The sequence below is a fragment of the Oreochromis niloticus genome, linkage group LG6 (assembly GCF_001858045.2).
Source record: "Oreochromis niloticus isolate F11D_XX linkage group LG6, O_niloticus_UMD_NMBU, whole genome shotgun sequence".
Classification (NCBI taxonomy): Eukaryota; Metazoa; Chordata; class Actinopteri; order Cichliformes; family Cichlidae; genus Oreochromis; species Oreochromis niloticus.
The window spans coordinates 16483015-16499300 of NC_031971.2; the positions used below are offsets into that span (position 1 = coordinate 16483015).

At 39.5% G+C, this 16286-nt stretch overlaps 1 protein-coding gene across 3 annotated transcripts in view; it reads right to left on the reverse strand.

Annotated features, from left to right (window-relative positions):
* hhip (hedgehog interacting protein) overlaps positions 1 to 16286 on the reverse strand; it is a 36508-nt gene that overhangs the window by 7413 nt on the left and 12809 nt on the right. For all 3 annotated transcript variants that reach the window (XM_003449669.4, XM_005469870.3, XM_025908001.1), the window contains exons 5-11: positions 10102 to 10253; positions 8247 to 8420; positions 7985 to 8128; positions 6478 to 6596; positions 5174 to 5297; positions 4267 to 4412; positions 2959 to 3040 (exon numbers count right to left, since the gene is read on the reverse strand). In XM_003449669.4, the coding sequence (XP_003449717.1) occupies positions 2959 to 3040; positions 4267 to 4412; positions 5174 to 5297; positions 6478 to 6596; positions 7985 to 8128; positions 8247 to 8420; positions 10102 to 10253 (941 nt within the window). The remainder of the gene's footprint in view (positions 1 to 2958; positions 3041 to 4266; positions 4413 to 5173; positions 5298 to 6477; positions 6597 to 7984; positions 8129 to 8246; positions 8421 to 10101; positions 10254 to 16286) is intronic.

Genomic DNA, 16286 nt, shown 5'->3' on the forward strand with positions numbered 1-16286 from the left:
CCATGCCAGAAAACATAAATATGAAGCAAGCCATCAGGGCCCCCTTTGAAACATCTGTGCTGTAATTAACTGTGCTAATGCCTGGGTGGCACTGCCGTCACCCAGGAATAATAAGATGTGAATATGTTTCTATTGTGTTCTTTCTCCTCAGTATGCTTATGCTACTTTATTTACTTCTCTTAATCACAAGCCACTCATTGACTTGAACCGGTAGGCCTACAGGATCTTATGCTCTCATCTCCCTGCAAAAGCACTGATTAAAAAGATAAAGCACAATCACTGAGTGGGTTTGGCTTGAGACTTTATATGCAGTTGGTTTGAATTACAAAGTCTTCTTATGTTTGAAGTGATTTCTGTACTGCAAATATTTCGGATCGAACTTTTTATACATCCCTCTTGTATTTTTGTGGGTTGAATTCATTCCGTTTTCATATTTCCTCATCTTGAGTGACAAATGTTTTTCACATTTACTTGGCTCTCCAAGCAGAGTTTATAGATCTATCACTATCAGAATGATTTCTAATACTGCGATGCATATGGTAAGGATTATGACATGGTGACATGTACTGACATATAAATGATGAAGCTGCACTTGTGCACATGTTCCCTCCACAGCTAATTAAGCATCAAACTGGAAAAGAAATGGATTTCACCTCCCAAAGGGAAGTAGACGTGTGTGTGCTGGAGGGTTCGAATCCACCAGCCAGCTGGGGCCTTCCTGAGTGGAGTTCTTTCTGTGCCTGCGTGTTTGAGCTTCCTCCCACGGTCCAAAGATATGCATGTTAGGTTAATTAGTGATTCTAAACTGGATGTAGGTGTGAATGGCTGTCTGTCTCTCTGTGTTAGTCCTACAATAGACTGGCGACCTGCCCAAAGTGTACCTCACCTCTTCCCCTATGACAGCCAAGATAGACTCTAATCCCTCTGTGACCCTGAATTCAATAAGTGGAAGAAAATGAATGGATAGTGTATTTACATGGATATTTTGGCTATACAGAGTTTGTCCATATCACCCTACTAGTGGTTAATATGTTGAAATGTCGCCGCTTGACAACAGGTGTCTTTGTCTTTTCCCTCACACTTACCAAAATATCACTGTCGCATATTTGGCCTCTAACCAGCAGACAAAAGGTGAACAAAGCCATAGAATCAGTGCTGCTAGCAGTGTTTTTCTAAGCAAACAATTTGAAATGCTATTCTTTTTCTCCAGTAATCACTCAGCATCCATTCTGGGGAGCTGTAATGTGCATAAACAATTCTACTTGCAGCAATGTGTGTAAGCAGTGAGGATGTCACTGCTATTCAATGTGACGATCTGTGAGTAACTAAGATCTCATAATATGCTGTTAGGCTCATCTAAATTTCACAACAAAACAATCACAGCATGAAAATAAAGCTGGTGGTTTACTGTAGTTCTTCCATCTGTAATAGGCAGTCCTGATTAGGGGTGTTAACGGATATCCTAAATTTGATAACATGATCCAAAAGGAAAAACAAAAAATAAACACCTGCCACGCGATTGTGAAACTGATTTTATATTGTTGAAAAAGCAAGAACTACTGATAATTTCTCTGTCCCTGCTGCACAGGATGATTTCCAAAAAGTGGCTATGACTCTGCTAACAGTGAAGTATTAACCTGCATTAACACTTGGTGTGCAGCAAGTAAGAACAGCAGAGGTGGGTGGGTACGAGGATTGTAAAAAAAAAAAAAAAAAAAATGTATATCAATACCAAGAAACTAACTGACAATACAAAATTAATACTGATTAGATCATCTTTAGCAATAGTATTGATATCAGCAGACACATAGACACACACACACAGTTATCATAGATAACTGCACAGAACCTAGCTGTTGTCTACAAGCATTATCCGTCTAACTATTAGCAGTTACCTTATAGCCACACTAGCTGTCTATTATCGTTAAGGAAGAGGCTAACAGCTATGGCTAATATAAAAAAAATGATAACCTGTTTGAGCAAACATCCTGCCTGTCTGTAATCCTAATACAATGAGTTCATTTACCACAATATCACAAATATTTGTATCTAGAAAGTATTGTGTTTCTTTTATTTTTGTTCAAAAATAAAAATATGGTGCCAAGTCACGAGAAGCGCAGTGCTACCTCAGCCAATCTTAAATGTTTACTTTACTGTATTTTCTTTATGTCTGGCAACCTAAAAATGCCGTCATCATTGATGTTATTAGTTTTATTGTTCTAAGAGGAAGTGTAATTTTTTTCACTGTGATATCGAAAATGGTATCTAGTATTTAGAATATTTTCCTGGGTATAAGTGTCAAGCTTGAAAATCAAGTATCGTGACAACCTTAGTACATACAACTCTTGCTGCTTCACCCTTCAGATACCATCCTCCTGAATTATTTTTCCAAACTTCAGCTGTGATTATAAATTCATGATATCGGTTAAACAACTCAACACTGCTGAATTATTTGCTTGTATTTTGTTTTTATTTTTTAACCTCCTTAACTTTTTAAAGCTGCGTTAATATGCCTAAAACAGTTAATGGTAAGAATTGGCTAATAACATGCTAAGGTAACAATTATAATTGCTGTCTAAAAAAATCCCAAATTCTCCAATACTTGGGAACGGCTGTCCAGCTTGAATATACTGGAAAAATTCTGTGTTGTTGTTGACAGGAATCACAATCAACACTTTAGGCTACTGAAAATTTTATGTTGTTTAGACTAACTTGAGCGAATAACTCAATTACAACCTTGGGGGAATGAATGCACAGAGTTTATAACTCAACTCAACTCCAGAGAGAGCGATTTACCAGTAGTTTTGTCTCTCATTGTCTTGGTTTGCCCTCTTGTGGACGTAATGCAGGATTTTTTAATGAATAGCTGAATGTCCTCCCCACTAAGAAGGAATCACTTAATCACCGAACAACTAACTACATACCAGCACAAATTACCAAGGGACTTCCTGCTTTTACCTTTTCGGGTCCACCAGCTTGTAGAGTTTCCCGCTGTGTGACTGCACCATGCTTTTACTACTTGCCAGTATGTAGACTTCACCTGCAAAAGAAGAACAGTTAAGTGGGAATCCCATCAGCATCATCTGCATGAAATACTTCCAATGTCCGAACAACTATTCAGCAGATCCTAGTGCCAAACTAAAGAGGAGACAAGACAAGGAAACACAAGAAAATGAAAGGGGAGGACATGAGGGGGTTAGGAAAATGAGTGTATCACAGGCTTCTGCATTGCTGCACTTGCCAATGGATTTTAAAAAAGAGTTTAATGAGACAATTGGATACTCATGACTGGGAACCAGGCAGATGATTTAATGAGGAACAAGCCTGCAAGAAAATTCCATAGGGGGACAAATTGTAAACATGTGTCTGTGGGGCCTCTTTTTTGGGACATAGGCCTGGCCCCCGCTGCAATTCTTGCACCACTTGCAAATCCTGATCGAATACAGAAATCTTTAAATATCTCGTCAAATAATAACTCCAAGACCTGGCAACAACTGTGATCAAAAATTTCTGATGGCCGGGCGAACAATTTACATCATGTGTTCATTTTAATCAGAAACATCAGAGCTGATGGTTTACAATTCTTCGAGTGTGTGGTGGGGATCCAACTTATAAAACTGTCTTGTGTCAGTTCATTTCAGGTTACTCGGCATATATTAACTTAATCCTTCACTTGCCCAGAGAAACACTTAACACATGTGATGGTGGCACAGTACATTAAGGAGGTTTTGGAAGATTATGACTATCCTACGGAAATGACAACTAACTAAGATGTTTGGACTACCTAATGAGAGGCCTGTTGGCTTTATCATCCATCCATCCATCCATTCGTATCTTTATCAGGGTTGTGGGGGGCCTATCTCAGCTAGCATAGGGCGAGAGGCAGGGTACACCCTTGACAGATCACCAGTCTGATGCAGGGCTAACACATGCACACGCCACACAGAAAGGCCTCGGCCGAACAGTGGAGTTGTAAGGCAACAGAGCTAACCATCACGCCACCATGCTGCCTGTTTTCAGATTTTCAGTGGTGTTTTATGCTGTGGTTATGTGTGTTATGTATGTATAAGCTGTAGACACAGACACACACAGAGTCAACAAGCCTTCAAGGAGTCATGGATTAAAACCCTTGCATCAGAAAATATGTCATAACACAGGTCAGGTGTAAATCTAAAGAAAGATCAGCGCAAGAGGAGAAAAGAAACAAAGATAAAAGATCGCAGAAGCAATTACATTTTTAGCTTTTTTATTAATTGCCATACTAACCCAGTTCATCCTCTCCAAAACCCAAGATGTGTCCAACAAGCATAGTGCCACAGGAGTCAGTTGAGCCCAGGCACAGAGCTTTTTCCTGCCACTCTTCACCACTTGCTGATGTGGAAGATGTAGACTTCTGAAGGATGCGAAGGTTACTAAAGTGAAAAGTAAAAATACTCATGGTAAGTGACTGCAGACTGGATGATACTCTAAAAGGTTTAGTACTACATTTGTGCACAGGGGAGAAAGCAAAAGAAATAAACTGTAGTAGCATGGTACAGCATGGTTCATGACCCATCTTCTTTTTCTACACCATGTCCCACATGGCGTTATTTAAGAAGTCAGCCTTTAGTTTCAAAACAAACATCATGCCGGAGCCTTCACTTTGCCACAACAAAATGCTCCCAAATTGTAATAAGGCACAGAATTAACCGACCACACATTGTTTTAAACATGGTGCCAGCTTGCGATAATTGGACGGATTGGGGAGGGGACACACTTTACCCCCTTTGTTTACTCAACTGTCAGTGTTTGACATCAGCAAAACAGAGAAAACCAGAGAAACCAGAGAAAAGTGTGAACAGCACAGAGAACAATGTGTAATCTCCACTGACACTCAATGGTCCGCGCTGTGGTGGTGACATGGGAGGAAAACATAGAGCTTGTTTTCCTCCCATGTGGATGAACTTGGTGTTTACACTGGCACATGCTAATGCAAGGAAATAGTTTTTAATATTAGAAGAAAAGTCATGTTGATCTTACTAAGTCATAAATCAACTCTGGGAGGATAAAGATGTTAGAATGCCCTCAAAATATAGATTTTTGTCATCATGTAAACAGTTAATTCTTAAAAACATATAGCTACTTAAATCGTCTGTTTAAATATATGAATCAGTCATTTCTTTACCGTACTTACCCATTTTTATCTCCAAAGACATAACTGCCATAAAGTCTCCTAGACTGACAGCCCCTGTAGATGAAACCCCCCACAGGTGGTGCTCCTCCACTGGAATGCAGGTCATAGGCAGAGGGCTCATTTTCTAGTGGGACAAGGAGACGTAGGTCTTATTTAGGCACTTCCAATAGACTCATAGACCTACTGCCATTCATCTGTAACACCATCACAAACTGTCTGCATGCATGTTTTATCCCAGAGACAATCTCTTCCGTCTCACTGATGTTGCAGGGATTGTAATCTACTTAACTGCTTTTCTTGATTCATGCACTGGTGTTGTTTTGTTTGTTTTGGAATCAAAAACATAGACCACGTTCATCAGACATAATTGCTGTGTTGTTTATATGAGACACAAAAAAAGAGGAAACAGGGAATTCTAGATTTAAATCGGACGTGTTTTATCAAAACTGGAAAAGAATGTATTGATCTTTTATTCAAAAGCGTGATGGTGAGGCAATGTGGCACATTTACTGGATTACGGTTTCTTGGCAAGGAAAAATATGAATGGAGGTTTGCCGCCCTTAAAAATTTATGATCCGAGACGGGGTGTGCTCATTTCCCAACCGTAATCACTTTGGAGTTTGGGTAACTGGCTAAATCGGGCATCAGGCCAAGAGAGAGGTGGTCTGTGGCAAGAAGTGACATTTTCAAACGGAGTGAGAGATCAAAGTTAAGGATTAACTTAGTGCAAGGATAACCTGCCTCATGTATTTTGGAACAAAGAGCTGTAATTTGCTTTTTGTGGAAAAAGGAAGGATAAGCAGTGTAAAGTGCTGCTGTTATTGATTATTTTCTCAATGTGAGAAGAGCTAGATTCCTCTCAGCTGTGTTTTCAACAGTGCTAAACCATCATCTAGACAGTTATTATTGTTGACAGCTTTAAATCTTACTTGTGGACACCATCTTACATTCCACTGGCAAATCTACACACCACAAGTGGGGAATATTTCTGGATCACATCATTTTTACATTTAACCTTCACTGTTTCTGCACTCAACCTGGTGTGTTTCTGAATCTGTTGCCAAAACACTGTTCTTACAAAATGAAAGACATTCATAAAAACACATGTCACTTTCACGAGAATAAATATGAAAGGTTATCCAGGATGTTAATGTATTTTCACTTCTTTCTCAAGATGTAATGCAATCAAACAAAACTCCAGCAAAGACTGTACACAACTGGCTATATTAAAACCCATTCCAAACATGCGAAAAAGGTAAATATTGTGAACATTTTTGGAAATTCTCATGGAAATTGTAACTCACCATAATCGCCCCCCTTAGTAATTTCCAGTATTCTTCCTGCTGTTGTGTTTCTGCCACTGGCATCTGTACAGAGGATTACAAGACTCCCATTGTCTGACTGAAGTCGATCCACTGCACACCTACAGAGCACAGCGTGCCAGGAATTAATATAACATAACTAGAAGTAATATCCGAACACCAAACAAATAAAAGGTGGCAATACAAGTTTTCTGAAACTAAACACAAGCACAAAAAGGAAATTTGCGTGTAGTTGATTATTTCTTTATTGTAACAATGCATCTTGGTAAGAACTTGTATACCGTTGGAAAGCTTGTTTATTTCCCATTAAATGGTGCTACATTTGTTCTGAGTTGAGCACCAGAGTTGAGCATGTGCCGAACAGCTTATTCTGCTATTGAGTCTTGTTTCAAACTTCTAGTAGCCTAGTTGCTGACAATCAGGTGCCTGATTGGCTAGTGTTTAGCAGCACCTTGGGATGAGCACGGACTGTGGTACACCGGTCAGTTGGTGTATGCCCCAGGCCATGTTTGACTGATCTGAATAGGGCTGTCCCATAGGGCTACTTCCAGCTGATGTTAAGCAAAACCAAGCTGCTGCATTATTTGGAGTGAGGCCTACTGCCACCTCCAAACTGAAGTTCCATAAATTGGGCAATGCCAGAGACAGGTTGCAAAGTAGGCGTCCCCATCAGGTTGTTTCCTCACCCTCAGCACTTATGAATCATAGGCAGTCTTCTACAAAACTACAGTCAAGGTTTGCAAGATGACACGGCCAACAGCTTTCTACCGAGACAATCCTGAACAGACAGCACACAGCCAGTCTCCGGTCTCACAGGGCTGCCATGACTGCATTCCACTGCTGGCATCAGCAACAAGTGCACAGGAACCTGAACATGTGGAGGAACGTTACATTTAGCAGTGAGTCCAGATTGATGCCATCACACACGAGTGTGTGACCAAGCTGGTGACCAGCTGTTGTGGCTATGTATAGTTCTATATAGCATCACATGACAACAGCAGTCACCTCAACATACTTTATACTGACATACTTTATACTAAGATAGAGCCCCTACAATAATATAGAGAAAATCCCAACAATCAAATGAGACCTCTTGATCAAGCTCTTGGGAACAGTGGGAAGGAAAAACACTGTTTTAAAAAGAAGAAATTCAAAAGGAAGAAGTTTTCATGGGTGCAGATCATATATTAAACTCTGTTGTTCAACCTGTAAATGGATTTTACTTATAAATGTGTCACCATATAAGAGGAAATAAACAGGCTTTCCAACTGTATAAGATTTATTGCCGGGAAGCATTGTTACAACAAAGAAACAATCGACCCAACACAAACTGTCTTACTGTTTGTGCTAAGTTCATATTTTCTACAAGAGCAGTAATGAAAATACCCTATAGTATGAGCAGAATTTCTACATGAACATTTTATGATACAACAGAAAATTGCAAATCAGTCATAGCAAGAATCCTTAAAGAGTGCAGTGTTTCACTTACCTGCCTGGATCATGTAATCCATGTGCAAAGATTTCAGGTGGCTGGTTGGTGCTGTTGAAGTAGGGATTGCTCCGTGGTATGGAATATGGAGAGGCACAATTATCTGTGTCTACATCAACCCTTAGCACAGACCCCGTGAAATCACTGCAAGCAAAAACAAGAACACACATTCAAAATTGTACAAGGTAGGTCACGATTGAAACATGGAGCACAAAGCAGTACATAAACATCAATAAAATGACCCTTGGACTTTTGATCTTACCTCAGTCCATCCATTTCTTCCATATCATCCAAAGTGATCATGCCATCTCCCAGGATGATGTGCAACAGACCATCAGGACTGAAGAGAAGTTGCCCCCCAAGGTGCTTCCTATGTAGCTCCGCCACTTCCATTAGTACTCGGACTGTCCTTGTGTCTACCTGGTTTGGGTTCTTCCTGAAGAAATCATAAAAAATTGCAAATGCAAAAAATATGTTTGCTAAACTGCATTTATAAGGAGTACCCACAACATTTCTATACCTTGATGCTTTTACGCTGTCTTATATATAAGGGGACTTTTAATAATGCACAGACTTTACACCAGATGCCCTTTCTGACATAACGCTCTCATTTATTGGGGCTTGGAACCTTGTAAGGTGAATGTATTAACCACTACTCCGCTTCTACAATAATGACAAGCATATACTCAGGTATGATATCTTAAAGTGGACAGCTGGCCTAAAACGTCATTCTGACTGATGTAAAAGCCACAGACATATGGTCATATAGTGTTTTAAAATATACAATAAAAGATCATGCTTTTTGTAAATGAATTTTCTGAACTTTTATCTGCTTTTTTCTTCACTAATTTGGTGCAACTTTATATCACACAGACTGTTAATGGGGAGCTGGCAGGTTAAAGGCCATTCAATTCAGCATTCATGTTTTCACATGTGAAAAGCTCATGGTGATAGTGCATGTATAACATGCACTATCATCATGGATTGTCTGTTTGGATTGTCTGTTTGCTTCAAATAATGACTCTGTTAATGTGTACAATGACACCAAGGCATGGATAAGATATGCTGACATGACACGCCGAACAAAATCCAACATTAAATTACTTTAAATACTTTGTTTTCTGCAGACATTTAGTCTTAATCTAATGTATCGCCAAAGACAGTGGGTGGAGATGTAAAGACAGGCTGCAAAATGTTGCACAATTTCAAGTGAAGTGCAAAATGAGAATTTAATTTCACAGTATCAGCAACTAATATGGCAAGATGTGTTATTTTGGGTAGTCGTGCAATTTTTAAAAAGCACCTTCCTAAAGTAAAAAAAAAAAAAGTCTTTTAAGCTACCATTAAGTGCTTTAACTACCATTTCTCTATTGGACCCTCAAATTAAGGACTATATGCTGCAGTTACCAAGACTGCATGCCAAGATTATAATTAAGATTAGATCATTAAGTCAAACATACAACTGTGATTATGAAAATTTAAATGTAACACTTAAACATGTTCGTGAGAAAAGATTGTTTTCTTAATCACAGGTCATTGTGAAGGGAGTGTAAGGTACAGACACAGGAAAAGGCAAAACACTGTTATGATAATGAGAGTGTTGCACATCTTTAGCAAAACACTTTTCACTGAAAGTTTTTTTTCTTGGCAATTTGACCTACTTTCTAAATCCTCAAAAGACAAAAATTATCTGTTTTGATTTCTTTGCATGTCTAGAAGAATCCTTAGTGTGCCTTTGAAGGTTTTGTTACCATGGTTTCTTGCAGAAATTGAGGTTAGCAGGTTGGATTTATTGGTGGTATAATCAAAAAATCCGCGATTCAGTAATCAGAAACTTCCATATGAGAAAAGTTTGTCCTTTTTATAGTGTTTAGAATTTAAATAAAATTTAAAACAATGGGAAATGGGAATGTTCACCACACTTCATAGGTACAGTACTACAAATCACAGTTGACTAAAATGAAAACTGTCTTGCATTCATGTGCTAAAGGTGTCTTAAAATAAGTTTGATTAACTGAAGGGGGTTTGCATATCCAGTCTTTATTAACCTCGACCTTTTATGTACCCTTTATGGTGTCATTTCAGGCAGTGGTTTGGCGCACAACTTCTCCCATTACCTTGAAACGGTGTATTCAACCACACGGAGAATGTGGTCGTGTGGTCCGATGGCCCAGCGCTCTTGGTTGGTGGTGTAGGAGACGTAGAGCTTGCCATTCTTCTTATAATTGGGGTGGAATGCCAAGCTTAGCAGGCCCCTTTCATCTCCGCCCTGCAGTCAGATGATAAACACAAAAGATCCAGGAGTTAATTATGTCCCTGCTTGGCTTGTGCTTGGCTGTGTGGGGTTGGAATCACCCCCCTTGGTCATCTTCATCATCCCCAACACACAGTCTCTATACATCCATAACCCCCTGCCTGTTTTAGTTCTACCACTGTCCCTTTTTTTTTTTTTTTAATTTGACATTCACCTTCCCTTTCACTTCTTTGCTTTTCTCTCACTCTTGCTGCTATTTCACTACACACCTTTAAAACACATACTTTTACCAACCATTAGGAAGCATTTGACTCAGGGTTTAGTAGCATCTCCTCTACAAATCATAGACTTTGCCAGGTCTTCTCTGCAGCCTGTTTATGTGCGCCTGTCCCCAGGGTCGGGGGCCCCAGTGACGCCCAGACCCTCCCGGTGGCCTCCATTGTGCGGTGATTTGTGTGTGTAATCTTTGGGGGATATCTGTGAATGCTATGCTGAGTGGCTGAAAGAATTTATTAGCTCACTCACAGTTCATAGAGAGCACAAAAGTGCAGAGTGCTTCAGTCCCTGCTTTTCGCTCCCCATCCCCTCACTCTTCACTGATTTACACAAAATCCATGCAAAATACGAGGCTTGGATGGGGGGTGAGGGCTAGAGTAGAGTAAAAAAGGAAAAAAAGACAACCTAAACAAGGAAGGAGCTGCCAACTCCCACTGTCTTGGCAACATGTTTAGAAAACATCTAAATTGCTTGTGTAATATGTAAACCTTTGTCTAACCCTGGAGGCAGCTACATCAGTTGTCACTACCTTGGTGGTCCTCCCGTCATAGTTAGCTGTAATAATCAGCTATAGCATTTCATTCCCCAGGCAAGGAAAGTCAGGTTGGCTTTTTTTAATGTTTTACTCTCTCCCTGTATTTCTTCTTGACTAAGGAACGAGCAGAATTCTTAGGTCTAAAGAACATTTTTTAAAGTGGTCCTTATGCAAGTATATAACAGTCTTTCTTTTACTACCAATAATAGCTTTAAAAAGGTCTGCAGTTACCACAAAAGCACTGACATTGCACTCATATTCCTCAGGTATTCCCTCTCAAAACAGTAGCAATGAGAAAGAAAATGAGAAAAAAATATATACATATAAATATTTGTTTGGACTATAGTGGCAGTTTTCTGGATAGGTGTAGTTTATTTAACAGGACAAGAAAAACATAAACTGGTATACTGGATCTACTAGTTCGGTTCACACTGCACTGGACCAGTGCAGTCCCAACACAGGCTCCATACACATGTAAAAAGATGACTCTTTGCCAAGGTATGTACTCAAAGTACCAATGAGGAAAAACAGAGACCCACATGATAAGCCACAGGAGGTCTATCAATCTGAATATAAAGTGAAATATTGTGAAGGTTGACAAATAAGTCTCCACCCGAAAAGGCAGGGTTCCTCTGCAAAAATTTATGAGTACTACTAAATGTCAGACCATTGAAGTCAAATAAAAACAAGAGTTATATGGGAGTGGATGCAGCACTCTTTACTTGGAGACACAGTGAGTGCCCTTTGCCAAAGAATGTCAAAAAGTTTCTTCCTGGGAAGAGAAATTCTCCACCTCACCTTTGGAAATTTTGGATCCATACGTTAGATTTAGAGATGCAGTGACCCACATCCCCCCAAAAAACTCACCATAAGGAGTGGGTCAAAAGCTGTGATTCCAAGGCCTAGATCCGGAGCCAAAGAGGGACCACCAAGGTACACAGTGGTAAATGGGCTGAAATATTAGCTCCTTGCTAATGACTAGCTCCTTCAGCAGCAGGCAGACAGCAGAGCTGGCACCAGAGCCATAAGAAACAAACACTGCATCAGCGAGCCTTTCACTGTAAGAGCCGGTCCATGGAGATAGCTTGATTAAAAGAAGACAAAGTGCCAAACTGGGACTCGTGAGCAGTGATCATGTTAAAACTGCTGCCAAAGCTGCAGTAGGTAAGATATTCTTGGCACGGCTCAAAAACTAACACACTATATAAACAACCTCATTTAAAGAATGTACAAACTGCATTTTTGTGCATATTGTTAGGTGTAAAGCCAATTCTGAAGCTTTTAAGGTTCTCTACTGCACCTAGATATAAAGATGTTCAAGTACATTGACTAGAATGATACCACGTGTGTAGCTGAATGCAGCTGCTATGTTTTTCCATCTATATAAGGGATGATTCTCGTAGTTATAGATGCTGCACCTGTACTTTAAAGCTCCTTGATTGTTATAGTGACTCTGTCAAATTGTACAAATCACCATGCACATTGTGTCAGCTTAAAACACATTTTTTCCATGAATCTCTTTGTCTTTTTTATACTACCATCATTCTTCCAAAGCAAAGTAGGGGGCTTCTGATCTCTCACCAGGTATTATCTCTTCATTTTTCACAAACACCTGTCCCTGCATTTCACTTTTCCCTCAAACACTGTTCTCTGGAGCTCTGGGTTTGGCTCTATGGAACATGTGGCATCATTCCAAATAAACCTGGGAATGTGAGGTGCAGGGATAACAACAAGCTGATATCTCGCAGTAATTATTTTCACAGAATTATGAAGAAAATGTCACAAGAAATGCAGCAATTTCCAATTCTGCAGGGATAGCGGTCACTGAGCATCAGTGACACATGTGTTGGTTCATGCATTATAACTCTGAACCTTTTGATCCTCACTCCACAAAAAGACATTCCATTAGAGTTGACTGGAACAAAAACACCCTCTACACCCTTCACTCAAAGATAACCTGAAGCACGTACGCTTGTAACTCCCTCACAAACAACGTACACAGTTTTTTTGCCGTCTCTTTTTTTCTTGTGCAATAAGAATCACACAGTCAAGTTTCCACTGCAATGCCTTCAGCTGGTGATACTTAAATTCTTGGACCATCAAGAAGCCATGCACAAATTCCACTCCAACCAACCAAGAACAAGATATAATCCATCATCAATCACAAAGATGATGATTTTTTTTTTAAGCCAACAATATTTATATAAGCACTGCAACTTTTATGTGCAAAGCTGGATTTATAGTACTGTGGTGTCCACTTGCGTAGCTGTTCAGCTACACAGAGGGAAGGATTATAGGATCTCAATCAATGCAGTGGCTACAGAGATACACCTTTGTGCACACTATCACTTGTTTGTGATATGCTCCTTGGTTAAAAAGTTTACTTAAACAGGAAAAGGAATAAGCACAAATAGGAAGAAGTGGGAAACAAACCCCAACAAAGATCAGGGAAGCATGAATGAGAAACACAGGCAATGGCTGCAGTGGACAGTTTTAATTTTCCTTAAGACTCGGTTTCACTCCACTACAAACACGTCCTTTATATAACTCAACTTCTGCCCTCTCCACCATGGGCAAAGCTTAAGGATGAACTACAACATGAACAAGAGCAGCCAACACTACATACTGCTTTATTTTACTCCATCATCTCTGATCTTCTGATGCCAAGGACAGCATAAATGCACTGAATCATTTGGCTGAATAGGGAAATATTTTATGAGAGGCCCACTCACCCACATACATAGGGTGATTCATAGGACTACTGTCAGCTCTGGGGTGCTGGTCACCCATATTGGTACACTGTTATTATCATGCATTGTACTCTCAAGTTTCAGCAAGTTTTTTGCACACTGTTTCTGATTGCATCTTCATAGGTTGCTTTGAGAGCAACTCCAAACAAGTTCAAGGATATTTGTAGTTTCTGACAGGTTTAATAGTGTTCAAATGGATGTTTGTAAAAGCACTATAAAATTTTATGTAATCTTTGTATGCTGAAACCAGTACACAACTGGAAATACACCTGTGGTTCACTGTTACTGGCAAATAAACGGGCTAACACATAACCATGTTTGCAAAAATAAGCTATATAACCTAAAATAAACTATTAAGTTTGGCCCAATAGATACTAATGCTGGGGAATGAAGTTCAAATGATCAACGATAGCTTGCCAACTCACAAATCAAGGCAATTTTTAGCTAATTTTCAATTGATGCATTAAATAAATATTATTATTATGTGATTCATAATAAATTAAATCTGCCTTGCCATAGTTTCATGTCACATCTGGAGGATATTTATAGCAGCTGTTTTGATTTTTAAGCTGTAGCGTAATGTGACTATACTTGTCGTCTACGTAACTTTTTGGTCCACCAAAGTGGGGAGGGAACGGTGATGAGTGAAGGGGAACTAGGTGAGGCATTTTAAACAGAGTGGATGAGTTAGTAGAGCTACAGGTGTAAGGTGAAAAGTAAAAATTGGAACAGAGATTTGAGAAATAAATTCTCAGTGTGTGTGTTTCTCTCCCACCAGTGTGCTAATGAGTTTTCTGAATTTAGGTCACACATTGTATTTTAGGGAGTACAGCCCTAATTGGTGCACGTTAACCTCCTCTGCCATCCTTTCCTGGCAGCAATGCTTTGCAATCCAACAGGAGAAAGACAGTATTGAACTATGGAGCAAATCATCCAACGCTATAGGCTATGTAAAATATAGAGAGGATACAAAGAAATCTTTGTATAATTAACTTAAAACCTATATTCAATTAAAAACTATACAAATGTAACATATTAAAACAATCAAGAATATGCTCATTTGATGCCAGCAACAGATTAAAAAACAAACAAAAAAACCCCCAACAAAACAAACTTGGAGCAGCAAATGGGGCCATCCTTTTGTCCCAATTTTTTTGCTTACTCTAGTGTCCAGTGTTTCCAATGGTTTACAGGTCTGAACTGCAGGTATGTGAGTTTTTCACCTGGGCTCTGTTATAGTGAATTATTGTTTTAAAATCTGGATGAGGAAGGCTTGTAAAAAGGCAAGAGATGAAAAAAACTATACTATCTTCACTGATGTGCACCTATGCCACAAGCAGTAATATAACCACACTCGATCACAGATAATAGCTTATGAACTGTGCGCTGATAACAAACCCAATGGTCCCTATTCTCTTTAACCTGAATGATTTGGAATAGATTTAAAGAAACACCCCCCAAACCCTGCCAAAAAACCCCAACATCAACAGACATGCTATATTGTTTCTTTCCAAACAACAAGCCCAAAATAGGGCTTAAATTATTTTAACAATTACAGATTTCTGCAGACAAGATCCCGCTGAGTTACATAATCAACTGAAAGTTTGTAACATGAATATATAAATGGACTGTATGACTTTAAAAGCAAACTGAATTTCTGAGAACACCCACAGCCATGTAGAAGCCCACACCAGAGTGTAGTATTGTTTTTGTGCAGTTCAGCTAAATTGGCACCGAGGGATCCATGGAAGGAGGGGGACAGAAGAGTAAGAGGAAACATAGAACATTACAATCAAAGCATGTGCATGAGGTTGATGATTAACCCGTTATCTGCCTTGTCTCTTGAGAGCATGGGTTCCTCTTTATGTATAAAGGCAGCTCCATCCTGTTGATGCTGCCAGTAAATACCTTAGCCCTCCCTTGGAGTGGACTGCACCATTATGGCAGCCAACAGTTCAGAATAGGACTCCTGGGGCTTGCAGGGGATTGAGCCACATCTAATTGTCATAATAGTGACTTTATCCACAACTAGTTTGGACTAAATTAAGATAAGAGAGCTGAGAAGAGTGGGGTGAGCATCCCAAAGGGTGCAGCTTAATATTCAAATGCTCTGCTCCGTTTGACTCCTTGTAAGCAGAGGACCTTGTCAGTGGAGGAGCGAGAGGCATGCGTGATGGATAAACTTCCTGTCTGGGAGTGTGCCCCCCACAGACATCTAAGCTACCACATCTCCTCATGCAATCTAAACAATTTCTGAACAATTACCAAATTCAAAATCTGTGATTACCCAAGGTCTATGGATATAAAAATAAATCTCAAGAAGATTAAGTGTCTTTGGAAATGATATATCCATAGAGAATTTTAAAAAAAAGAAGACATTTCAAGAACTAGCAGCGTAGCACGGCACACATACTTTTGAGAATACATCAACTCAAGGACACAGCAGGCCTAACTATTTCCAAAAGAGTGTATCATGTTCAAAAGACA